The sequence below is a fragment of the Vipera ursinii genome (assembly GCF_947247035.1).
Source record: "Vipera ursinii genome assembly, chromosome: 4".
NCBI classification, from domain to species: domain Eukaryota; kingdom Metazoa; phylum Chordata; class Lepidosauria; order Squamata; family Viperidae; genus Vipera; species Vipera ursinii.
The window spans coordinates 30355200-30382036 of record NC_139514.1 but is presented as its reverse complement, the minus strand read 5'-3'; the positions used below and the strand labels follow the sequence as shown (position 1 = coordinate 30382036).

At 38.7% G+C, this 26837-nt stretch overlaps 2 protein-coding genes across 4 annotated transcripts; one reads left to right on the top strand and one right to left on the bottom strand.

The window, feature by feature from the left end:
- Window positions 1-1309: 1309 nt before the first annotated feature.
- Window positions 1310-6994, bottom strand: CD200R1 (CD200 receptor 1; the record flags this gene model as incomplete). Its single annotated transcript, XM_083362616.1, has 4 exons — window positions 1310-1314; window positions 2773-3015; window positions 4331-4633; window positions 6982-6994. 4 exons carry the CDS (start codon window positions 6992-6994, stop codon window positions 1310-1312), a joined length of 564 nt encoding a protein of 187 aa, XP_083218742.1.
- Window positions 6995-17580: 10586 nt separating this feature from the next.
- Window positions 17581-26358, top strand: GTPBP8 (GTP binding protein 8). Of its 3 annotated transcripts, none has more exons than XM_083362858.1 (7): window positions 17581-17616; window positions 18339-18757; window positions 21345-21443; window positions 22236-22366; window positions 22842-22941; window positions 25015-25133; window positions 25463-26337. In XM_083362858.1, exons 2-7 carry the CDS (start codon window positions 18410-18412, stop codon window positions 25542-25544), a joined length of 879 nt encoding a protein of 292 aa, XP_083218984.1. In that variant the 5' UTR covers window positions 17581-17616; window positions 18339-18409; the 3' UTR covers window positions 25545-26337. The 3 variants fall into 3 exon arrangements, with proteins under 3 accessions (XP_083218984.1, XP_083218983.1, XP_083218985.1); XM_083362857.1 differs by having other exon boundaries at window positions 17610-17689; window positions 25463-26334; XM_083362859.1 differs by lacking the exon at window positions 25015-25133 and having other exon boundaries at window positions 17610-17689; window positions 25463-26358.
- Window positions 26359-26837: the final 479 nt, after the last annotated feature.

Sequence of the window (26837 nt, the reverse complement as noted above, 5' to 3'; positions counted from 1 at the left end):
CTGCTCTAGAATCACCATCATTCTGACATAACTCTCTCCCCTTTTGCATTTCCCCTCATTTTACATTTCATTGCACAAGCAACACTGCAGCATTCAAACTGCAAGGGTTTTACTGCTCCACTAGTATATTCAGCTGATGTTCCTGGTGTTCCAGCAGTGTCTGCAAGGGGGATGGGGAAGGGCAGGCAGAGTGACATGATGCAAGTCCCGCCCCTTTTGTGTGGGTTTTAAGGGAGGGGGCTTGTATAGCAATGTTCTGCCTGCCATTTTGCCAACGCCTCTACCCCCACAAATGTTGCTGTGACCAACTCTGATAGATAATGAAAGAACCATGACATGATTTAAGTTAAAATCATGGGGCTGCCCTTGAAGTCCACTCGGAGGCTCCAAGTGATGCAGAATGCAGCCGCGCGAGTTGTGCTGGGGGTTTCCCGATACTCCCATGTTACACCTTTGCTCCGCGAGCTGCATTGGCTGCCAGTTGCCCTCCGGGTGAGATTCAAGGTGTTAGTAATGACTTACAAAGCCCTACATGGCATGGGTCCGGATTACCTACGGCAACACCTGCGGCCGGTGTCAACCTCCCTCTGTCCAGTGCGCTCCCACAGAGAGGGCCTCCTCAGGGTGCCTCCGATCAAAGAATGTCGATTGGTGGCCCCCAGGGGGAGAGCGTTCTCTGTGGGCGCGCCAGACCTATGGAACCACTTGCCGGTTGAGCTCCGAATGGCCCCCAACCTTCGCTCCTTCCGGCGCGATCTAAAAACGTACCTATTTGAGCAATCTGACCTGGTCTGATGGGTTAGGGTTGGGGTTTTAATACATCTTAATTATTGTTTTAACCTTGGGCATTTATTTAATCGCTTTTAACTTTTGTATCCTGTTTTTGTATTTATTGCCCTGTACACCGCCCTGAGTCCTTCGGGAGAAGGGCGGTATAAAAATATAATAATAATAAAAAAATAATAAAACTTGGTATACATACCTTTCACAGAACCTCCAGAGATAGATGGAAAGTGAAAATCCAAGTATTCCCAAAAGACTAATTAGACAGCTATAGAGAATTATCATGGTAGAACTTTCTTTTTCTTCAGTTTCATCTGAGAATTTGTGAGAAATAATAAGTAGGAGAGATTATAGCCTTAATATGTTAAATTAGCAAAAAAAAGTGTCAGAAAAGAATATAGAATGACTGGTCATAATTTAGATATGTTCCTAGGTAGAGTCATATTTTCTACTTAAAAAGGTCATTTAAGAGTTTGTGTCCAAAGGCAGCCAATACTTTGTATTTATTGTGAAATCTTTTATTGCTTTAAGCTGTAAAAAGTCATAGAAATAAATATTAATAGGAATGTAAATATCGAATCTTTCCACAGAAATACGAGGGCAATTTGGAAATAAACCTCTGTTTGGTTATCAGTTACAGACACTCACAGATACAGAACTTTTATTATACACATTAGAAAACTACAATATTGCATTACCTTTTGACATTCAAATTGAGGCCCTTGTCATAACATCTTACAAGGTTTGAAATTCCTTCTCCAAAAAAATCTCCCACCTGGGAATGAAGCCACCCTGTAACAGCATTGTGAAGCACATTATCATTGTCGAAGTGGTGCGATGCAAGCCACTGTTTCATGTGCCTGAAGAGGTGGTAGTCACTTGGCACCAAATCTGGGCTATGGAGTGGGGGGAGTGATTAAAAAGATCCCAACAGAACTGCTTCAAAATTCTTGGGTGTGTCTAGCGGTGTGCGGGCGAGTATTATCGTGAACCAACACCACACCGGAAGTCAGCATGCCCCGACGCTTGTTATAGATGGCTCATCTGAGTTTTTTGTAACATTTCACAGTAGACTTCTGAATTGATGGTCAAACCACACTCTATGAACTTCACTAACATTACTCCTTTGGCACCCCAGAATACTGTTGCCATAACCTTTCTGGCAGACAATGTTTGCTTTTGGGGGTTTCTTTGGTGAGTGTGTACGACTGCATGCACTTCACATTTGGCAGGATTTTCTATGGCAGGGTTCACTGTCAATTGATCTTGCAGACGAGTCAACTGCAACACAACCTTCTCCTTCCATTCCAGACTGCCTACTGAACTACTGTGCATGGCGCCATAGGACAGATGTTGCTGTCCCCGCCTATTTCTTGCACATGCTCAAATGGAGGTTTATTTCCTAATTGCCCTTGTAACTGTTAATTTCAAACTGCATTTTAGGCAGAGAGGGGATGATGTATATTCTAGCCACCGTAATTGTTAGAAGAAGAAAATATTAAACAGTACTTTCCTTCTAGTATTAAGAGCATTCATTGCTAATTCTAACTTAATTTCTGAAATAACTAGTATTAAGAGCATTCATTGCTAATTCTAACTTAATTTCTGAAATAACTAGTACTTTGTAACCAGTACCAATATCAATAGTTTAATAATAAGCACAGCCTTTCCCCAATTCCCATTACTTAAGCAATTAACATAAAAATAATTAGAGAAAGATGGAAATCTGCTTTATTAACATGCAAGAATGACTGAAGGAGGATCAGTCCAGTTAGGGAAGAACTATAGTCCATCAGTAGACCATATGTGATGATAGGAAAGACCCTAAAAAGTTTTGTCCATCAGAGTAAATAGCACTCAGCTACACAGACAACCTGATATATTACTGATTATTCACTTATTTAAAATACCAACAAAGAACAGAGACCTCCAGATTAGTATCAACCGAATGTGACTTGGCAAGTGAAACTGATAAATGCTTAAAATTACCTAGTAGAGTTAAGATAAGTGACTTTCCCCCAGTAGGATGGGAGATGAGGCAAGTAAGCTTATCTTCGTTAACATTTTTCATATTATATGTACTGATGACAGTCTTTGTGCCATTTGGCAATATTTCTGTCATATTTTGAGAGTCTCCTGGTGGATTCCAGGATATCCCTGCAGCTGGTTTTCCTGCAGCCGCCTTGCACACAACGGTGCCATTGGCCTGAGTCAAGGACACTTGTGGAGACACTAAAATGAAATGGGACATATAAGAAATAATTAATTACATTTACCAAACTAGCACCCACTTAGTCTAAGAGGCATCTTGCTATCAGATTTCCAATCACATTTACTAATCAGTAAGCATATGATAGATAAAACAGGAAAATACCCATGCTGACATTGTAAACAAAAGGAATGCACCAAATAACCTTGAGAAGTAGAGGTCACTAGAAAAAAGCATGCATTTGAGCAATTGAAAATATATACACTCAAGTTGATGCCACATATTTAATTTTGGATGAGTTTTTCTTTTCTTAGCTTAGTTTTCTATCTTTGAGCACACAAAAAAGTAGGCGTTCCCTCCCTCCTTTCCACCCCCTCCTCTTAACAAGTTTTCCATTCTTGCAACACAAATCTCACAAATTAATCATCAGTCAATCCTGTGTTAATCCCCCTCAGTCAGTTGCACAGTGCTGATAATAAAATTGCTCTATTGCTCATAAAAACCATCACGGAAAGTCTCTCCCCATATTTTTTTGGGGAAAAAATAGCATGAGGAAAGATGGGTTGGAAGTTTTGCCAAATGTTCCATGTGTGAGCATTGCACGAGAAGTTAACCTAATGAAAGGAAAAAATTTGTGAGGTCTAGCCTTACTCCAGGAAATGATGGACTGATAAATATGAATGCTTTATGATCCCATATTCTACTGAATACATGCTGTACTAAAATATTCTAAGAATACCTATAGAAATTGGAATGAAACAGCAAGATCTGTTGATGTTATAGGAATATTGCACATATAATATGTTGGTATTTGAAAAATATGGAAGATGGAGCTTCAAATTCCTTCTCAAAAATTAGCAATTCCTACATTTTGACAGGTCTTTAAATAAAGATAAGAATTCAGAGTAAAGGTGGCTGATACTCCATAACAATTTGCAGTTACTTCTCCCCACTTCTGAAGGCAAAAAGATGGTAAAGGTTTCCTAGAAATGTCTGGAAATGCCTGACTGCAAACATTAGTAATAAATGTAAACAATGCATTGGTACAGTACATTGAAGTACCTGAGGGAAGCCTACTATAATAGGTGCAATCTTAGACTAATAATGCTGAAGGTATATCTGTACCTTAAGCTCATTAATGAAACAGGATATTACAAGAAGAAGTAAAAACAGAACAAATGCATTAATCACGAAAATATATTTTATAAGTTTGCCTTTTAATATTATAAACTGTTTTGAGATATCACCTGAAAAAATGATATAAATGTTTGGAAAAAAGAACAGTTCTGACTGACTGTAACAATCCAAGATGGTGATTTTAAATATGTTGTTTCTTACCTGATAGAGATAGTTCATATTCATTGTTTAACATTCCTTTAGCAGTAGCAATGAAACATCTATATATTCCTTCATTGAACATTTGAAATGATTTTATCTGAACAGCAGAATTTTCTTCTGGTCTAGATACCCAATCCATGTTCATACTGCAGTTTCTGGCTATGGAATTGTTCTCTCTCTTAAATGATAAATAGCAACGCGTTCCATTTTCAAAGTTCACCCGCCATACTGTCAAATTATATCTTTCTGCAGGACAGTGCAATTCGATGTTTGTTCCAAGCATTGCATATTTACTGGATTTATCTGGAAAGATATAGAAATGTCATTATAGGTAAGCAGGAGGTAAGGAAGATGTTGCAGACTAGATTGGCCTGGTAATAAAGATGATTTCATTATTAGCTTAGAAAGATTTACTCACAAAAGAGTACCAACAGGTCACTATTTATTCGCTTATTTGTTAAATTGATTTATATGGCTGCCCATTTAACAAATGTAACTTTGAGTAGCTAGCAACACATAAAAAACAATAGCTAACAAATGGCCTAATCTTCCAGTGACTTCTGAGAACCCAGTGCGTTATAACCTTTCAGAATAAACTACATTATGCAAAGCATAAAAAATATTAAAAGTCCTAAAAAGAGAATTTAAAAAGAAAAGAAACAGAAATCAAATTAAACTGAATTTACATTAAACCATTCAATATACTTCTCTCCACTTTTTACGCCTGCAAATCATTCTTTATTCTATCATATTGATTCACCCACTACCATTTTATACAGTAGCCTTTTCACTCCTCTTTTTCTGAGGATCTCACCAACTCTACTCAACCATGATTTTCTCTATCAGCTCTTTTTCTCAATCCATTTATTCTTCTCTCATTTGTTTGCTTTCAAGTTCAATTGTCATTCAATCCCTCTATATATCCAAACCACTTGAATGTACTTCACTCACTTTTGCATCATTCAGCACACATTTATTTATGATATTGTAACTTCTAGTTTTACTACACAACTAATTTTTCACCATTTATATATAACTTCCAAGTTTCATTTCACATTTCCTGTCAAAGACAGCTGCCTTTGATGCACTAATTTTCAGATTCATGCTTGTGGCATGATATTATGTGTCTAACATTTCCTGAATATCATTCAGGTATTCAGATAATTCACATATCATCTTCATATAAGGGAACACACAAATTCGTTTTCATGATGTCAGGAGAGCTGTGGCTAGAAAGCATTGTTTTTTCAATGATGTAACCTCTGGCCAGAAGTTAGAATGCTGCTTTTCATAATAGCCTTCCAAAAACCACCAACAACTAAACTTATCCATCTATGGGACATAATTCTTTATTGTCATCCCTTTTTAATTACAGGTTTTTCATTTTTATTGTTACTATTAATTTAGGGCTTCTTTACTATTAATTTTAGGGCTCTAGTATTATAAAGGCTGCGGCACGATTTCTTTTTTTATTATATCACAGCTGTTGTATTATTTGATTTTGCCTATGAAGGATGCTTTTATTGTGTATTATTTTGTTTGTAAGCCATCAGGCATTGGAATACTTTGTTGGTCTATGTATTCAATAAATACTCTCTTAACATTTTCAAAAACATTCTTTATACATTTATCAATAAATAAATTAAAAAGCAAGTTGGACTACAAGACCTCCAAGGTCTCTTCCAATTTTGTTGTTCTGTTATTCCTGTTTTTCTTCCATAGCATATTTTAACAAAGGAAACAGATGATTTAACATATAGCAGCATGCTTGGCATACTGAATTAATACATTTTGCATTATCTCCTACAAGTGGAGTAGCACCTCTTGAAGAACATCTTTGATCTAAATAAAATGTTTGCAAAATATCATACTCTTTTGAACAATTTCTCCTCATAGGGATAGCCCTATAAAGAGTCATAATACAAAAGCATAAATTTATAAGTCTTTACTGTAATACGTACAAAACTGAATAATTTATTGATTTGGCAAATAGCATTCAAAAACTTATTAAACAAGGCACCTTATTCACTAAGGTCAAATTTGAAAGTGGCTTCCAGAACCATTCAACTGGATACTGTAGTTTTCACATTAAATCATCATGCATCATTGGGCATGTATACATAGTGATGTGAAATCAATATGGCATAGTGTTTAGATTAGAACTAAGGTGATACTTTTTAGTTACTCACTGTAAAGTTCATAGCATGAGCTGGCCATTTTCCATCCATTAACATAGTCTGGATGGCTGTGGATATAAAATGTGTGAAGGAAGAACAATACGTGCAACCCTGAACTTTGGAAGAATTATGGAATAAAAACATAAACCGACAGTAATATAAAAAATAATAAAGAAAATAAATTACTAAGTACAAATATTACTATAACCTAGATTATCCATTGTTCTCACCATTTTTCTCACTGTTTCTAACCGTTATACTTCAGGTTATAATATAAACACATACATATAATGCCACTTAACTTTCAACATGATAAAGCAAAAACCATTGCTTTAGGAATGTAGGTGTTGACAACTACTTACAAAATACTCTTTCTTTAAAAATTGTTTAAATATCCTGCTCCTTTGCAAAACAGAGAAGCAAATGTTCCAGGGAAAGGAAACATCTTTATTTACTTTAACATATTGAACTTACCAGATACTGCCATGACTATCATAATAGTGAGCAGGATCCCGGCACCCCAAATCTTCATAATAAAATCACTGCATTTTGGTTCCATGGTTCACACAATTTTTTGTCTATTTGATCCATTCTATTGTACAACTATTTGTTGTTCTAATGAGCATCTTTTGGTGAACATTTTTTATTCCAGATGGCATCTTTCTCCTGCTTTTAACAACCTTTAATTTCTGCAGCAACTGATGAACAATTTTGCTTCTGTCAACTGCTTTTGCCCTGTGCAAGACTTCCTGTGCTTACAGTGAAAATGTGATCACTGAGGAAACAGATCAAGCGTTTTTCTAATTTCTTCCCTAAACAAAGCTGCTGTCTTGCAAAGATAAGTTTTTCCAATAAAATGCAAAGAAAAAGAAGGCGGCGGCTGAATCGAGACACTGTCTCAAAACACAGTCTGCTTTGAGCTTCTCTATTTGATCTCCACAAAAAATTTCTGTCAATCTTTTCACGTAAAGTGAAAAGCTATTACATAACAAATTGGCTATAATTTAATATATAAAAACAGAAATCAATCATATATTTATTGGCAGTTTAAAAGAACATTAGAACAATTGAAAACAACTTAAAAAGCCAAACAGATAAAATGTGATTAGCAAAGCCCTCTAAGGCTGTTTCTACTGCGCTCTCTACCTCTTCTTCTCTGTTAAAGACAAGAGCAAGAGAAACTACATACCTGCTCTAAGCTCCCTAGACTAGCTTGCTGTTTGGATGTAATGAAAGATGTTATCAGTAGTAAAATTGCCTTAATCAAAAAACGTCAATGTTGTCATTTTTTCCTACATCTTTACAGTGTAGTAAAAAAAATGGTTAACTTTTTTAAAAATCTTCAAGCTTCCCAAGTACTATATTTTGCAGTTTATGAACAAAAATATTGAAGTAGGACAATAAAGTGTGAGAGAAAAATAAAAGCAAAACCAATGCTTAAATTGGGTACTAAGGATGGTTCTATGCTTTTGGTGGGTGTTTAAGTTCAAAATAAGTTTACACAAAGGAAATAATTGTATAAATTTCCACTAATATAACTCAAAATGATACTGTTAAATAGTGGGTTCTTTGGCGCAGGAATGAAGACGCAGAACGGAGTACAGGGTAACTCATTATTTATTTCGTGCTGGAACTGTACTGAGGGAAATGCCTGCAACTAGCTGCAATATAGAGTCTAGCCCCTAGGCGGCAGCCAATAGGTTTGAATCAACCATTGCCACCTGGAGATAGCCAATTGCAGCACAGGAGACTTGTAGTCTGGGTTGCTGGAGAGCCGTTAGCTACTCCAGCAACCCACGTGTTATTTCACAAGAGCCCAGTACATAACACCCCTCCCCTCTTAGATAAGACCATAATAACACCAATTAGTCTCAACAATTGTCAAGACTCATTATCTAGCACACTAAACTGAAAATAATAATAAAAATAATAAAAAACAATAGAGGTTACAATGAGATTAAACAATGTCTCAATGAACAGGCTTCACAATTTGCACTATTAGACAGTTACATCATAGCACTAGTTTCTGTAATCTAGTGGCAACAGGATTTACAATAATATATACCTAGCTCTTTATTTTACAACATAATCTGTAAGATATGAAGGAGGCTTGTGTGCCCTAGAGGAATATCTCGGAGTTCCCATCACTTTGTGGTCTACCAGCTTACCCAGTGGGCTCGGTAGACTTGTGTCCCTTTGTGCTCCTGAGTCAAGGGGATTTGATGCACTCTGGTTGGCCTCTCCAGGTTGGCCCACCTCAGAGTCAGACTGTTTGGCAGAGTAGGCACAGCAGTTGCTGATGTTCTGTTGGCTTGTTCCTTCAGGGGATCCATGTTGCACTCTAGAGCTCCCCAGTTCTCCCTCTGGTTCCCCCTCAGTTGAGAAGGAAAAGTCCTGGTAGTCCATGTGAGGGCTGGCTTGGCCACAAGTTTGAGTACCTTGGGAGGGACTTATGATACAGTCTTCACTTCGTGGCCATTCTGGAAACCGTTTCCCGAGCTGATCAATGTGTCATCTGACAACTCACCCTCCCTCCAACCCCACTTCATAAGATAGGGGTCTGGATGCCTTGGTGATTTGACCAGGAACCCACAGATTCACATGACCATAGTTCCTGGCCCAAACCCAAACACCCATGTGCAGCCTCCTCAGGGGTTTTGATTGAGAGGTTTCTGCTGCCACTCTATCTGGATGCAACCTGTCCAGTTTAGTAATCAAACACCACCCCCAACGTAGTTCTTCAGGACTTTTACCTGTGGCAGTGCAGGGCGTAGAATGCTGGCAGAGTAAAAAATCTGCCAATCTGTGATGCCAGTCACCTGTAACGATGCGCTTGAGTGCCTCCTTTGTTGTCCTCACCATGCATTCAGCTTGACCATTAGAAGATGGATGAAAAGGCACAGACGTTGCATGTCTGATGAGATTAGCTCTAAGAAAGACCTGAAATTCAGCAGCAGTGAATTGGGCCCCATTGTCTGAAACTAAGACATCTGGCAACCCATGTGTGGCAAAGAGTTTTCTCAGCACCTGGATGGTCCTAGCAGTAGTCATGTTAGGAACTGGAATTACTTCCAGCCATTTTGAGTGGCTATCCACTACTATCAGGAAGAGCTGTCCCTGAAAGGACCCAGCATAGTCTATGTGAATCCTAGACCAGGGAGTGTGCATTTCCTCCCACCTGTGAACTGGAGCCTGTGGTATTTCAGGCCTAGATTGCTGGCATGTATAACAACCATGGACTTAACCCTCAATGGGCTTATCAAGGCCAGGCCACCAGAGGTAGCTTCTAGCTAAAGCTTTCATTCTGACAATGCCTGGATGGCCTTCATGTAATGATTATAAAACCCTGTCTCTTAGGGAAGTGAGAATTATGCCTCCGTTTCCCCATAATATGCACCCTTTATGTGCAGATAACTCATGCCTCCTGACAAAATAGCTTTGAAATTCTGAGCCTGGACTTTTTTCCAACCAGCCCGTGTATACCCATGACAACACTCTACTAAGCATTTTATCTGTGGCAGTTTCAGCAGCAATGTCACAAGCCTTAGTTCATTCTGAGCCTTAGCTTTCCTCACTTCATCTTTGCAGGCTTGGACTATTTGCTGATATTCTGCTTTAGTTATGTGCCCCTTCCCACTTTTTATACTTGTCTTTTTATCTTTCAATTTATCAGAGAGTTCTTTATGCAGCCATGCTGGTATCTTTTGAGAACTATTATTTTTCTTCTTTGTTGGTATTGTGCTAGACTGTTTTAAAAAATCCCAAGCTTCTTGAATTGTTTTCCCCTTGAGGATTCTCATCCATGGAATCCTTCCCAAGCCCTCTCTAAATGTATTGAAATTAGCTCTCTTAAAGTCCAAGACTCTAGTTTGACTGTGTTCTATTGCTTGTGCTTCCATAATGTTGAATTCCAATATTGCATGATCAACCCCCCCCCCCAAGGTTCCTGTGGCTTTAACACCTTCTATCATTTCTTCTCTGTTAGTGAGAATTAGATTCAGTATGGATAATTCCCTAGTTCCCTTCTCTACTTTCTGTTTGATCTTCCACTTGGTGAAGTTTGTCTCCCAGTTGATGCCAGGGTAATTAAAGTCTCCCATTAGTATTGTGATTGCTTCCTACATACCTTAGTTGGCTGACTACCCAAAAAGTTCATCTATTTCCTCTGTTTGGTTGGTTGGCCTATAGCAGACATGTCAAACACAAGGCCCGGGGGCCGGATGCAGCCCGCGAAGTGGTTTCATGCGGCTCGCAAAGCCATCCTGGAAACAGTGAGGGAATGGCCCCCACTGCCTTGGCCCTGGCCCAGAGACCCTCCTTCTTCCAGAGACCCTCAGATCTGTTCCACTCCTGCCCAGGCCCCCATAGGCACCCTTGATGCGAACGATGAAGAGCTGGCCATGCCCACCCAGTAGGCCATGCCCACTATAGCCACGCCCACCCAGTAGGCCACGCCCACCCTGGCCATACCCACCTGGCCCCCTGAGGGCAACCGCAATGCTGATGCGGCCCTCAATGAAATTGAGTTTGACACCCCTGGCCTATAGTATACACCTATGGCAATGTCATCCCCCCTTTTTTTTATATTGACCCAAATGCATTCACAACAGTTTTCATCATTGTTGTGTTCTATTTCTGTAGAGATGTAGTTATTTCTTATATAGAAACTGCACCTCCACTTTTATTTGGTCTGTTTCTTTAAATCCCTCTAGCTGAGTGTTCCATTTGTGGGTTTCATCCCACCATGTTTCCTTAATGGCAACATTATCATATCTGCCCTCATTTACCTGAATTTCTAGTTCACCCTGTTTACTGTTCATACTCTGTGCATTGGTGTACAGACATTTGAGTCCTTTATAACTGACCCTGTGTTTACTTTCTACATAACCTGTGGTGCCTGAGTTCCCCTATTTTCTTACCACCTGTTTGGTTAGTGAACTTTGTGTGGCACTCGCTATTAAAAGCTTAATTTTGCTTGATAGCAAGGTTGATATTCTTGTATCAATTAACTCACTGTCCCCATTGTTTAGCTTAAATATTGCTAAGCACATTGATTTATGCTTAGATTGTAAGCCGCCCTGAGTCTTCGGAGAAGGGCGGGATATAAATGGGATTAAAATAAAATAAAAAATATTCCTCCAGAAAATCTGTGAGTTTATTGCCAAGTAACTCAGTCCCTTTCTTTGATGGATGCAAGCCATCTTTTTTCACATTGTTTCATTGGACCAGCTACAGACATTGTGAATAATATAACCTTAAGTCCTAACATGTTACAAATATTCAGTTCAGAAATGAGACCTTTCATGTATGTTCCCTTACCAGAATCCAGCCTTTCTTTTGTCCTCATTTGGGATGTACTCATTTTGTCTGCCTATCTGTTTCTTTACAAGCTACCCCTCCTCCCAATTCTACTTCTTCTTTTCTTATCCTTTGTTCTCCATGCCTTGTCTGCCTTTCCTGGGAGAGTCCATGCAGAAAGGGGGGAGGAGTTCTTGTTCTCATGTCTTTCAGCCCTGCACAGATGACCCCCCCCCAACCTTTGGAAGCAGAGCACACTGACCTAGATGCTGCCTCCATCCATTTGAGCCATGGAGTTGAGTTTTGAATCCAGCCATCCACTAAAAAAAAAGCTACCATGTAACCTGAGTGGAACAGATCTTCCCAAGTCCTACCATTTCCCCAGATGTCTGTGACAAGCTGGAAGGAGTCCTGGAGACATGGTTTCCCATGTGAAGCCTCAGAAGAAAATTAGGAACACTATGGGGGGAAGTTTTCTTTCTTGCTCCATTTTAAGTCAGTTGAATGTATTTATGGAGAGATGGCATTTGGGAATAGTTGGCACAGAAGTCCTGAACACCTTGGGACTTCTGTCATGGGAGGGAAAATTTATTCAGAATGTTTGTATTGCCTGTTTGTATTAGTAGCTGCACACACACACACCATTCAGAATCACATTGAGTCTATCCCCTCCATTTACCTTCAGTAAAGCTCCAGCCTGATTCTTGCCCTGTGTCATTAAAACTTTGTAGGAACAACCTCCAGCAAAATTCCAAGGGGGAGGGAACCAGGCCTCCTCAGGTGATTTGCAATTCATATGCCCTGACTGAGGAAGTAGCAGGAAAGAGATCTCCAAACTTAAGCCCTGAATATTTTGCACTGGTGGATTTACTATGTGCAATTTAAGAAAAAAAAATTAGCCTGGCTTCCATACTGGCTAACCTCAATTGGACATTACAAACCACAACCATCAAGAATACCAGAAAGGCACACCCAGACTCAGGTCAGAATACGTGACACAGGAAATACAAAGCCTGAAATAGGAAATGCTCAGTCCTTTTTCTGCTGGAACCATCTTTCTGTCTGCAATAAACTGTGACCTTCTTCCTAAAGCAGTCGCCATGTTGTTTATCCCCGGCTTGGACTGAACCATGATGAAGACTTTTCTTCCTACAATTATTGGCTGAATAAATATGGACTTCTACACATAATTTCATGTATCTTATATACCAAAAATTTAATCACAGCAGCAAGGAACAGGATGAAGCAGAATTGGGCCTGCAACATTTGTAGAATTAAAATATGGTGTAGCCAAGGCTGAAGCAAAGATATACAATGTAAACATTACTACTTCATCATGTAAAAATCACAAGTGTTTTAAAATAATTTATTGTAAGAAATATCTACGTAATAGACACAGTGCTGATTTATTTTTCCATGAGATGTACAGAAGCAATTTTCAACAAGAAGCTAAATTTGTTATCTGTTTGACAATGCATTTCTCTCCACCAGAATTTGGCTTCTATATTTGCCATGTCATGCCTGTGTCATCAGCCTATAATTAGAAACTGACTGAGAAGTTATAAAAAACAACCAAGACTTACAGGCAAAATTCCTCTTTTTCATTCCCTTATTATATGCGTCAGCAGAAAAAATCTGTTCTCAGAATTGTGGCTCATATTGAGGCCTCAAGCTTCAGGCCAGCGTTTCTCAACCCCAGGAACTTTAAGATGTATGGACTACAACTCTTGGAATTCCCCAGCCACTTGGGATTGTAACAGCATTGTCAAATAGATAACAAATTTAGCCTCTTGTTGAAAATATCTTCTGTAAGTCTCATGAAAAAAAAATTATAAATTATAAAAATTTTAAATTTATAACTTTTACCCACAACTATTAGGAATGGTGGATTTATGTTATCTTTTATTAGATATTTTATTATAGAAAATAATACATACACATAATTTAATACTAAATAATAACATTAATAATCCTGACAAATATTTAACATTACTGTATTTTCTGGCGTATAAGGCTACTTTTTAACCCATGAAAATCTTCTCAAAAGTCAGGGGTCGTCTCATACGCTGGGTGCTGAAAATTTAGGGACAGGGCTGGCTGGAAAACCTGGAGCGGATCTCCCATTTAGTCTGCGCAGGGAAAGCGGGACCAATTGGAGAAGAAGCTGCAGTCTGTGATTTTTTACAGGGTTTATAGGGTTTCCTGCCTTAGCAGGGGGTTGGACTAGATGACCTCCAAGGTCCCCTCCAACTTATTATTATTATTATTATTATTATTATTATTATTATTATTATTATTATTATTTAATCCACTTGCACTGTTTTATGTTTACATGTTTGATGACAAACAGCCTTATGTTTATAACTGACAGTTTTCCTACCTGCATGTCATAAGCATTTGAATTAAAATTACCATATTAAAATCAAATCTGATGTTTTTTAATTTTTATTTAGTGTGCGTTGGAAGAGGGGTAGTCTTATACGGCGAGTATAGCCCAAACCCTATAATTTAACAGGAAATGTAGGGGGTCGTCTTATACACCCAGTCGTCTTATACGCCGGAAAATACGGTAACTTTATATTTCTGGAAAATATGTCTTTCTTTTATTCCTTTCCTGAATACCTATTCATAAATGTAAACCAGATTAAATTTACAGCATAATTAATAGTTGTTCCCTCTATTTACTAACATCCCAGTTCTTTTGTAGCTAAATGGTGTTATTCCTACTAACAGGGGCATACCGTAGACTACTTTTTAACCCATGAAAATCTTCTCAAAAGTCAGGGGTCGTCTTATATGCCGGGTGCGGAAAATTTAGGGACAGGGCTGGCTGGAAAACCTGGAGCGGATCTCCCATTTACTCTGCGCAGGGAAAGTGGGACAAATTGGAGAAGAAGCTGCAGTCTGTGATTTTTTACAGGCTGGGGTCTGGGCGTCTTTTCTTCTAAAGTTGAAGAGCAGCTGTAGTATATCCCAACTTGAAAGGCAGGTGGGAAAGGCAGCAGCCAGAGCAGCGGCTTAGCTCTAAGGACACATTTGACTCAGGAACTGGGCGGGCTGGCTGGAAAACCTGGAGCGGATCTCCCATTTGGTCTTTTTTTTAAAAATCCCATTTATATCCTGCCCTTCTCCGAAGACTCAGGGTGGCTTACAATTTAAAGCACAAATCAATGTGCTTAGCAATAGCCTTCATTCTGTGTATATGCCTGTTTATTAGGGCTTTCACCCCACCCCCAAGCAGCATTATTACAATGTCAGCTTATTGCCCCCAACAATCTGGGTCCTCATTGTACCTACCTTGGAAGGATGGAAAGCTGAGTCAACCTTGAGCCTGGTGGGATGCGAACCTGCACTAATTGCAGGCAGCTTGTGTTACTTAAGGCTCTGTGCAGGGAAAGCTTTAGAGTGAATTAGGAAAAGTGAAAAAGTGAATTAGGAAAATAGGGAATGGTTGCTGGAATCAGGGGCTGCCACAAAGAAGAGGGAGCCAAGCTATTCTCCAAAGCACCTGAAAGCAGGACAAGGAGTAATGGATGGAAACTAATCAAGGAGAGAAGCAACCTAGAACTAAGGAGAAACTTCCTGACAGTTAGAACAATTAACCAGTGGAACAACCTGCCTCCAGAAGTGGTGAATGCTCCAACACTGGAAGTTTTTAAGAAGAGACTGGACAGCCATTTGTCTGAAATGGTATAGGGTTTCCTGCCTTAGCGGGGGGTTGGACTAGATGACCTCCAAGGTCCCCTCCAACTACTACTACTACTACTTATTATTATTATTATTATTATTATTATTATTATTATTATTATTATAGTTTAATCCACTTGCACTGTTTTATATTTACATGTTTGATGACAAACAGCCTTATGTTTATAAGTGACAGTTTTCCTACTAAGCACCTGCATGTCATAAGCATTTGAATTAAAATTACCATATTAAAATCAAATCTGATGTTTTTTAATTTTTATTTGGTGTGTGTTGGAAGAGGGGTAGTCTTATACGGCGAGTATAGCCCAAACCCTATAATTTAACAGGAAATGTAGGGGGTTGTCTTATACGCCCAGTCGTCTTATATGCTGGAAAATACGGTATTAACATGGTTGGATAAAGCCCAAATTTTGCACAAGGACAAAACAAATCCATAACTACTCACACACTTAAAAGACAAAGGACCTGAAAAATTTTTGTGACTACCAGGGTATATACAAATAGGGGTTTGATCAAGATTTGCCATAGGAAAAAAAAGTAAGCAAAAAACATAAGCAAAATAGATTTGAAGATTTGATCAGGCCAACTGACAACCAGACACAAAGTTTCAAGTTTTCCCCAACTCAGCTTTTTTCCTTACAATAACTACATTCCCAGCAAAATGCTTTTTTGTCTGTACTGCCAAGTATCTATCAAACAAGAAATTATTACTGTGTTCTTACTGCTTACAGATAGAATGTCAGGGACTCAAAAAGTTTTTGAAACCAAACATTTTGTTCTGGCAGTTTCATTTCAGAATCAGAATAGAATAGAGCTGGAAGTGACCTTGGAGGTCTTCTAGTCTAGATCTCTGGTCAAGCAGGAGAACCTATACCATTTCAGATAAGTGACTGGCCTCTTCTTAAAGACCTCCAGTGATACAGCGCCCACGATTTCTGAAGGCAAGCTGTTCCACTCGTTAATTGTTCTCACTGTTAGGAACTTTCTCCTTAATTCCAGGTTGTCTCTCTGTAATAAGTTTCCAACCATTGTTTCCTGTCCTGCCCTCTGGTGCATTGGAGAATAATTTAACCCCCTCTTCTTTGTGGCAGTCCCTCAAATACTGTAATACGATTATGTCATCCCTATTTCTTCTTTTCTTTAGACTAGCCCAGGGGTAGGCAACCTCGGCTCTTTTATGTCTCATGGACTTCAACTCCCAGAATTCCTGAGTCAGCTATGTTGACTCAGGAATTCTGGGAGTTGAAGTCCATGAGTCATAAAAGAGCCGAGGTTGCCTACCCCTGGACTAGCCAAACCCTAATCCTGCAGCTGTTCATCATGTTTTAGTCACCAGCCCTTTGATCATCTTAATTTCAAAGAGGTTTACATACAAAAATCAAGCGGTTTAAGCCTGTAATGCTTATAGACTTTGGTAAGCTAAACCTAAATTCATCAGAAAGACGGCTCATGAAGTTGGAAGCGGAGCATGATCACTGACTGTAGAGAAAATACCCTGCACATTTCATGTTAAACCATTGTCTTATTAACCTTATAAATGTTCCAAGAATGTTAATTATCCCCAAAACAACTTCTGTGTCTCCTCTTGATGAGTTCCTATTGCTTATAAATGGTGTAAATTCATTTTAAATAAACTGACGTACCCATGAAGCTGCTTACACATGAAAAGCCACGAATTCCCCGGTCAAAATGTGCGGTACTATTATTTGATCACCTCTTTGTTATGGAATTATCCATTGTTTGATGAATAAGCCCCAATGATTTCATTCACACAACACGTTACGCCAAAAACTAAACGCATTGCGGCTAAGAGCAAAAAGGTGAATCAAAAGATTAATACAACTCATAATCATTGCCAAAGCCAAATTCCACATCTGTAAAAATTTCGGAACGGAACTGCTTTTTAATTCATTCAGGTATACAACGGGTATACAACGTGATTAGTTTTTTAAATTGCCTTGTAATTAATGTCTGAAAAACCTTATTCAAAGAGGACCGATAGAGCTACTTCTTTTCTATCTCTATGTTCTCCGGCGTCCGGGTCAAAGACGTCAGAGCAAGCAATCCCGGCTTCCGGGTAAAGTGTGTTGGCTTTCCGTGCTGGTACGGTAGACGCGTGAATGTTGAGCTCTTGGGATCTGTTGTGTCTTCTTTTGACCTGCGTCCCTGCAATCAGGTTGCATTGAAGTTTCCTTTCTGAGTTCAATCCTTGCCGATTTAATATCCTGTCCTATTAAAGGAAATTACATTGGAGAAGCAAGTCCGCTGCCTCAAATGCACTTTTTTTTTAAAAAAAAAACATCACTTAGCTCTTTTAATGCATGGATTTTATATAACAATTAGTTACTGCTGCACCGTCTTCCAGATTATCTTTTGTTTATTGCTAAATCTTTATTGCAGCTTTCCTTCCCTCAAAAAACATCTGCCTTTAAATAACCGATCTAGCAAAAGGAAATCATTTCTTTGACGAGATCAATCTTACTCAGTAGGAGCAAATACCGTATGGCATGACGTATTTTTTTTTAGCCAGCATCTGTTTAAAAAATGCTACAGGGGGCAGGAGTAAAAGGAAGGGTGCAAGTTTGCGGTATTATTTAATTACTAGATTTGTAGAGCTTCTATCTCAGTTTTTAACTACCTACGGAAACAATCCCCAACCCAAATGCTCTCCAGATGTTTGGAATGATAACTTCCATCATCCATTGAAGATAGCGGATAGATGATGATAAGAATTGAAGGCCAACCCCGTTGGAGAGCACCAGGTTGGAGAAAGCTGAGTTAAAGCAATCATGGTTGCTAACTTTTTCTTCCTTTTTTCTCACTAGAAATTTGGACTTGAAACTCCCCATTTGAAGATACACATACACACACACACAATTACTGAGTTGCCTTGGAGATGGAAAATCTATGTGTGAAGGTGCATCAATTGTCAAAATCTAGCAGGTATATCAGCCTAATACAGAAACGGCTTATGTCCCAAAGCAGGATTCCTGTACAATATAGTTCATTTTCAGAAGTTCAGCAGCTCCCTGAAAAACAGTTTAGTGCCATAACTTTTCCTCTCCAAGATCTCGCAAGATTCTTATCTCCTAATGTGGACACATCATCCTTCTACATTTTCCGACCTAACAAGAATGACATCCAGAGAGCAGAGATATTTTTCATTCCATCACAACAACATATTATTGATTATTCCACTTCTGCTGTCCGGATGGATCATGCTCCACAAATGTCTGAACCTGAGGTGAGATCAATGAAAAGGAGGTTCCATTTTTATTATTTAGGTTTAAGAGGAAGGAGGACAAATGGAATCAAAATTATGCTATTTGACATGGTGATCAGGGAATTGCATATAGAGGAAAGAAGAGTTTCTAAAAGTCCAGGTTATAGAAATGTTTTTTTAATTGCAGAATATCTCTATTATTGTAAACAAATATTTGGTCCTTGTGATGTGGATGCTGTCCAAATAGCAGACTTGCAAAGGTAACTCTGTTGATGGACCATTGACATTAAATATCTACTTAATTATTGTTTCTTTATAAATGACTCAAAGATAAACAGAGGCTGATTCATACTATCTCTGTTTATCTCTTTTTATTTTACATCAATGTTGTCCTTCAAGGTACTTATCTAGCTTTGCAAGAAATATAATCCAAATTCATTTTTGTTTGTTGTTGCTTTGGTTTTTAAAGGGGAAGATCCACAAAACAAAAATAGTAGCAACTATAAATAAAGCTAATCTTGTAACATTGGCAACTCAATGAAAACAATTGTAGTTCAGGACTGAAATTATTATTTGAATGCACGGATTTCCCCCATATTTTCTTATTTTAACCTCTCTACATCAGTATTACCTTAGTCTTACAGGAGTTTGGGGACAAGTTTGAAACACTAAGGTAACTCCTACCATTTTATTGTAGCTTAGAAAGTTTTGTGAGCTTGAATTAAAAAAAAATATGGATCCTGGCTAGCTAAAACATCAGGAATGGGTTAACTTCACTTCTTTGGCTAGAAAGTAGAGTTTAAACACTGGAGTCTAACCCATCTTCTTAGTCTTAGCTCTGCCTTTTGCAAGAGAGAAAGCACTTCTCCTTTGCTTCATTTTATACGAATGAAGAACTGAAAGAGGATTTAGGAATTTTATTGAGGAGGAGGAAGGAAGAAGAGTCATAGGGAGAGAAGCAACACAAGCATTTGCTCATTGGGACAACAAACAAGGACAAGATTCCAGCTCTTTGTTCACAGTGACATCATGAGGAGGGATGGATAGGTAGTTAGTAGTTGCAGAGATGGCAACTAACCAGGAAAGCTGTCATTTTGTAAAAGAAGCAAACAGCATGACAAGTATGTTCTAATTTGTGATGTAGGGGATTTTTCTCACCTGATTCACTGCTCTGTTTCGAGTACTAATTGAGGGTAACCAGAAAAGACTTGGAGCTCAGGAGCAGCTACCCCCTCAAAAGTGGCATAAAGATGATTGGTCACTATACTACTTGGTAATCAGCACTTATCGCTGTGGATGACAAGAAGTTGTGGATAGGTAGCAGGAACTACTTGGTTCCAACTATAGTGCCTTCCAAAATGCATAACCTCCCTTCCCTAACAGGAGACTGCAGATGGTCCACGATTGATCTCCAAGTGACCTTCTATGCAAGTGTTAACCAGCAGACAGAGATAGAGGTAGCATCAGAGATTGTCAGGAAGGTTTTTCCCACCTTGGGTGAAGCAAATCATGTAAGCCGATCTGCTGCCTTCAATCTGTACCCCTACAGAAGGGACTTTCTAAAGTCCTCTAGCCATCAAGAGAAGCAGCATCACAAGGGAAGTATCTGTAATGTTCATAACATTTTTGGAATGGTCAAAAGCAATGATGGCACCTCTAGGTTCAGAAGTTTCTCCATTTGGCTCAGAAGAAGTCCAAAGGATAGGTTTCCCCTATCAGAAAGCAAGAAACTTTATCCCTGAATGTAACACTGGCTTACTAGATTCCGTAATATAAAACATCCTAGTATCTAAATATCCAGCAACTAAGTACAGTAGATGCTCTGGTTAATTTGGCAGCTATTCAGATGATGGTGGCAACGTCAGTGGGAATCACGGAATGTCTGGGTTTCCTGTGATTGAACTAGACTAGCACAAGTCATTGTCTTGGATTCTTACACAGACTAAGTGCTCAAAGAGGATGCCAAGGGCATACACCATCCTGAGTCTTTGGGAATCAGGAACCATATAAATGTTGTTGTTGTTGTTGTTGTTATTATTATGATGATGATGATGATGATGATGATGATGATGATGATGATGCTTGCTCTGTCAGAAAAATGACTGTATCAGCAGCTACGCAGCATGGCTTCCCTTGATTGATATTGTACTTTTACTAAACTTTGTAAGATAAGTATGTATCGGCAAAGATAGCTTCAGATGCTCTCATCTACAAAGAGAGTGTTGTAATTTATACTGACCTCATGCCATGTTACTATAAAGTAAATCTTATTCCTGTCAGCTCCAACATCAGGTCTCCAAGAACAGTATTTGGTATTATGTTAAGTACAGTCTTCTATAGATGTTCTTACATTTTGCAAACCTTGAGATTTCTGTAGGGCTACTAAGAAAATGTTTTCATCAGGAATTCCATCTGTATACATTGCTGGACCCAGGTCCCCTTTCAGGACTTCGCAGTGATTAGGTTGGTATTAAAGACACCAGCTTCCTGATACTAACCAACACATCTGGAGAGCTCCAGGCTACTATCAACATGCCTTGTTTAAATGATGTATCTTTTATTGCATCATGAATGGAATAGTGAAATCACTCTTAGCTTTCTCTTCTAGGTTTGCTTTTTAGGAAGAAGCAATGTTGGGAAATCATCTTTAATAAAAGCATTGTTTTCATTGGTACCGGATGTTGAAGTCAGAATTTCCAAACATCCCGTAAGTTTCCTAGATTACATTCACCTTCAAAATGAATAGAGCAAAAGCAAGACAAGTTATATCTGTATTGTGAAAGGACATGTGTTAGGAAATTTTTGAATAAGTGCGTCGTACACATTTAACAGTTTCCTCAAGGGTGAAAATTTTAAACTGTTAGGTGCCTTTATTAATGAGGGATTACAGAATATGCAAATATTAAACATGTTGTTCCGTCCAGTTAACCTATTCAAGTTTTATTCATCATAAATAGGATACAGGAATATACCCCAGTCTTATACCAAACTTTCTCATGTGTGAATTTCAGTAGAATATTCCATGGGACCCGGGACTCTGCTTTTATCAGGGTTTTCAATGATGGGCAAATGTTTAATTTGTATCCCAGAAACTTAAATAGAAAATCTGCTTGATCTGGTGAGATTGATTGAGAATTTACATGGAAGACCTGTAAATACTACGCAGGTATATTTCTTTATTATATTGAGGCCTAAAATATATATGTATAAAATTTCTGTTAAGTCAGGAACAAGTTTATAGAAAAATACTTTGGATATAGCTCCAAACAAGCACCATCCATTGGCTACTTGGCTGAAAATGAATCTGCTGTATATCTACAATAATCTACAAATTCATATTCTATTTTATTTCATGTTCCGGATATGACAGATAAATTTTTAGGCTTTGTTGTGAATTTATGATATTTTTACAATTACATTTTAAATCAGTTCATCGATTCCATAATGCTTTATCTGAAAGAAGTCAGGAAGAAAAAAAGCTCCTCTTTTTTCCCCCCAGGGTCACACAAAGAAAATGAATTTTTTCAAAGTGGGAAAATTCTTCACTTTGGTGGATATGCCAGGCTATGGGTTTAATGCACCCAAAGATTTTGCAGAGATGGTGGAGCCTTATTTAACTCAACGCACAAAGTAAGACTGAATATTATAATTTCTTGGAAATTTTTCTGTGGGATTAGGAAAGGGGGAATAGTTGTAAAATTTAGAGACATGTACTTGGGCATACAAAACAGTGTATAGGCGAATCAACTATTAAATATGGCTAAGATACAATGCTGTTATAATTACTGTTTACAAGTAATACCTAAGGTGTGTGTGAAGCCATATTGCTCAAATTTGCTGAATCACCTCAATTCTATGTGAAGCAGCACATTTTCTCAAAAAACAAAATGTATCTTCACTCAAAATGATAGTTACCTTTGTTGTCCTCCCAAAGGAGAATTTACTACATAATAATGGAAGAAATGTACAGTAAAAAGAGAATATAAATGTTTCTGAATAACTGAAAAATTAGGAATCGAAAACCACCTATTTCTCATACTTGACTCTTATTTTTTGCCCCTATTATGGTTATGTGAAGTTGTGGCTCTGCTTCTATTTTCTGCAGTTTGAAGCGTACATTCTTATTAGTAGATGCTAAAGAAGGAATTCAGGAACTGGACAACATTGCTGTAGAAATGTTAGAAGAATTTGGGATTCCTTATGTTGTAAGTAGCAAACCTTGCTTTAAAACAATGAGTGTGCAAAATTAAGATTCTCTAAAAATCATACTGGAAAGCATAAACACCACCTAGACCATAGGTCGGCAACCCACGGCTCTGGAGCCGCATGCGGCTCTTTAAGCCGTCTCCTGCGGCTCCCGGTCGCCCGGTGCGCACGCACCTCTCCGAACGGGCGGAGGTGCGCGCGCACCACTCCGAACGGGAGGAGGTGCACGTGCACCACTCCAAAGGTTTGGAGAGCTGCGCGCGCACCTCTCAGAACGGGCGTAGGTGCACGCGCACCACTCCGAATGGGAGGAGGTGCGTGCGCACCACTCCAAAGGTTTGGAGAGCTGTGCGCACACCTCTCGGAATGGGCAGCGGCGGTACCCGTTTGGAGACCTGCTGGTGCCAGTTTGGAAAGCTGCTGCAGCCCATTTACAGAGATACCGCCTTCAGTAGCTCTGTAAACGGGCCGCGGCAGCTTTCTAAACCGGCACCGGCAGGTCTCCAAACGGGTGTTCGGGCGGAGGTGCATGCGCACCTCTCCAAAGGTTCGGAGAGCTACGCGCGCAGGTCTCCAAACGGGTACCGCCGCTTCCCATTCCGAGAGGTGCGCACGCAGCTCTCCAAACCTTTGGAGAGGTGCGCATGCACCTCCGCCCGAATACCCGTTTGGAGGTGCCGGGGGTGGCTCCGGTGGCGCCCGGGCTGAAGGCGGCACCGCAACCCAGTGCCTGTCACCAGGGAGACCCATCGCTGCTGGCGTGCAGGTGCATCCACATTAAAAAAAAGTGGAACCGCACGTGTGTATCCACGCACGCGCATGCGCAAAAAAAACATTTTGCACATGCGCAAAACATTTTGTTTTATGCGCATGCACGTGCGTGGATGCACGCGCGCGGCTCCCACTTTTTTTAATGTGTGATGGAACCGGTTCCCAGTGGCTCTTTTGCTTTTTCAGGTTGCCGACCCCTGACCTAGACAGACCTATTGATTCTGTCTATGACAATGTTTCTCAACCATAGCAATATGTGCCGACTGGGAATTCTGAGAGTTGAAGTCCACACATCTTAAAGTTCTTAAGGTTTAGAAATATTGGTCTAAGATAATTTAAAAAGAAACTCATGAAAAAACGGAAGCAGCCAATTTTTTTAGGAATTATATTCCAGCTTAGTAAGAAATGTGCATGGAAACAATAAAATTATATTTGTAATTATATTTGCTCTCACCAACTGGGTTTTGAAATTGTACTAAAATGTATGCAGTATTTTAACCATCACATTCATAGAAATTAATTTGGAAGTATAATGGCAAAATTATACTTCCTTCCATCTTAAAATAAGTTGTTCAATCTTGACATAAACTGTTTTGCTCCAACATAATCTATTCTAAACATTAGCTTAAATGAAGATGGCATTACCTGTCAAGAAATGAATTTTTAAGCACTAAATTTGAATACCTCTGCCTACATTATATGCTTCCTTTATCACTGACTTGTGGACTTCATTCCTTAAGAAGTATACAGTGGATATAAAAAGTCTATACCCCTGTTCAGTTTGTTTTTCAGTTGAATTGTACATATTATCTGTTATATTAAAAACAGAAAAAATGTGAAATGATTTATCTTGGTCTGATTTTTGTACATCTCAAAAACCTGGTATCACAAGGGTGTGTATGCTGTTTATATCTCTTGTAAATGCATAGAATTTGACCCCAAATTAGTTCTATTTAACCTCACTATCATAACTTGTACTAGTTCTTTCAGCAGGATTTAAATACAGCTATTGTAATTTAGTCTGTATCCAATCATGGTAGTTGGTTGTTTGATCCACATAGATTGCTCAGTTAGGCCGTGTATTTTTTTAGGTAGAGATAAAACTTGTTGGTGAAATTTAGATTAAAAAAACATATCTTAAAGTAGAAGAAGTTGGAAGAGGAAAGGCCAGGATCTCATTCTTTTAAAGAACAGCCTGTGAGTATCCCTAACCTAATTCATTGCTAAACTCAAAAATAATTTAAGGTTTCAAAAACTTGTTTTAAGCTATTTTTGGTGGGTATGTTTTTGTCTTTTGGCAGCTTGTATTAACCAAAATTGACAAAGCATCAAAATCAGCGATGGCAAAAAATGTTATACAGATTCAGGACTTTGTACAGAAATATGCTCACACATGTTTTCCTCAACTTTTTCCTATCAGGTAACAGCTAACAACTCATGTTTTTTTTAATAATATGAAGTAGTTTGTCATTGCCTTGTATCAAAGTATGAGCTTCAGTTGCTACTTGCTACCAATCTAATCTACAAAGTGCCTTATCTTGGTTTCCTATCCCAATACTTAGCAAAGCTGACTGCTCAGGACCATGAGATCAGCCAAGGTTGACTAGGTGTTTCCATTTAGCTGAATCTAAACTCTAAAAAATAGTTGTTCCTCACGCAAAGGCAGCCAGAGCAAGATTAGTAAACTAATGCAAAGTAATTTATTTTTATGAGACTACTAATATAATATTTCTCTCTTTGTTTCCACAGTTCTTTGAATTATACTGGAATCCATGTATTAAGATGTTTCATAGCTCATGTTACTGGAAATCTTCCATTATCCACTGAATAAAGCATTATACTTGGAAGCATCTTGCTTCAAACGTCATGCTACATGCTGTATAAATATAAATTATTTTGGAAGCATACTATGTAAATTCAGCATTTTTACATAAGTACATACTGTACATACATACATGTATATACATACACACTTGCACTGATTAAATGTGAACTTCAAAGATTAAATGTTATGCTTAGAAGTAGAAAAAGATCAAGTAAATCAAATTATGAGAAATGGAAGACCCTTGAGTCTTTTTAGCTTTGAAAGTTGAAAGATCCGACAAGCAGGTCCTGAATGGATAACACACAATACCTCAAAACCTTCTTTCTTTCACAACAGAGTGCAAATCTCAGAATAAAGAATTTAAGCTAAAGACGACAAATTCCAACAGAAGATTAAAAAATACATTCAGTAATAGTTTGACAGTGGAATCAGTTACAAATGATGTAATAAGCCCTATTTGTTAGATACTGTATGTTAAGGCAAAGATTGAACTACCATCATTGGGATGCTTTTAATTTGAAGTAGAATGAGTATGAGGCTGCTTTTAATGGTCTAAGCAGCTCTTTTCACTTCTGTAATTCTATAATTGGGGTATTCTACATATTATTTAAAAGGGACGTGGTGGCTCAGTATGTTAGGACGCTGAGCTTGTCGATCAAAAGATCGGCAGTCTGGTGGGTCGAATCCCAAGTGCCGCGTAGCAGAGTGAGTGCCTGTTACTCGTCCCAGCTTCTGCCAACCTAGCAGTTCGAAAGCACGTAAAAATGCAAGTAGAAAAATAGGGACCACTACGGTGGGAAGGTAACAGCGTTCTGTGCGCCTTTGGTGTCTAGTCATGCCGGCCACATGACCACGGAGACGTCCTCGGACAAGCACTGGCTCTTCAGCTTTGAAACGGAGATGAGCACCGGGCCCTAGAGTCGGAAACGATTAGCATGCACGTGCGGGGGAACCTTTACTTTACAGATTATTTAGATGTGCAAGGATTGCTTTTGCAAAAACAATCCTATCTTAGACTATTTGGGTATGGGGTGGAAAAATAAGAGAAAATAAATTTATTCTGTACAGCAAAATAATAAATATTTGTATTGAATTATTTTTAAAATAAATTATGTGGAAACAAAAGACCCAGCACAATTCTACTACATGTAATGTGGACTTTCTTATACAGTCAAAAGCATTCCTTCCTAAAGTGGTCAGCTTGTTGATAAGATTACTCATATCTGACTACCTCAAATGCACAACTTCTCTAATTAGCTTGGTAATTCCATCAGAGGCATATGATAGGGCTAAAGCATC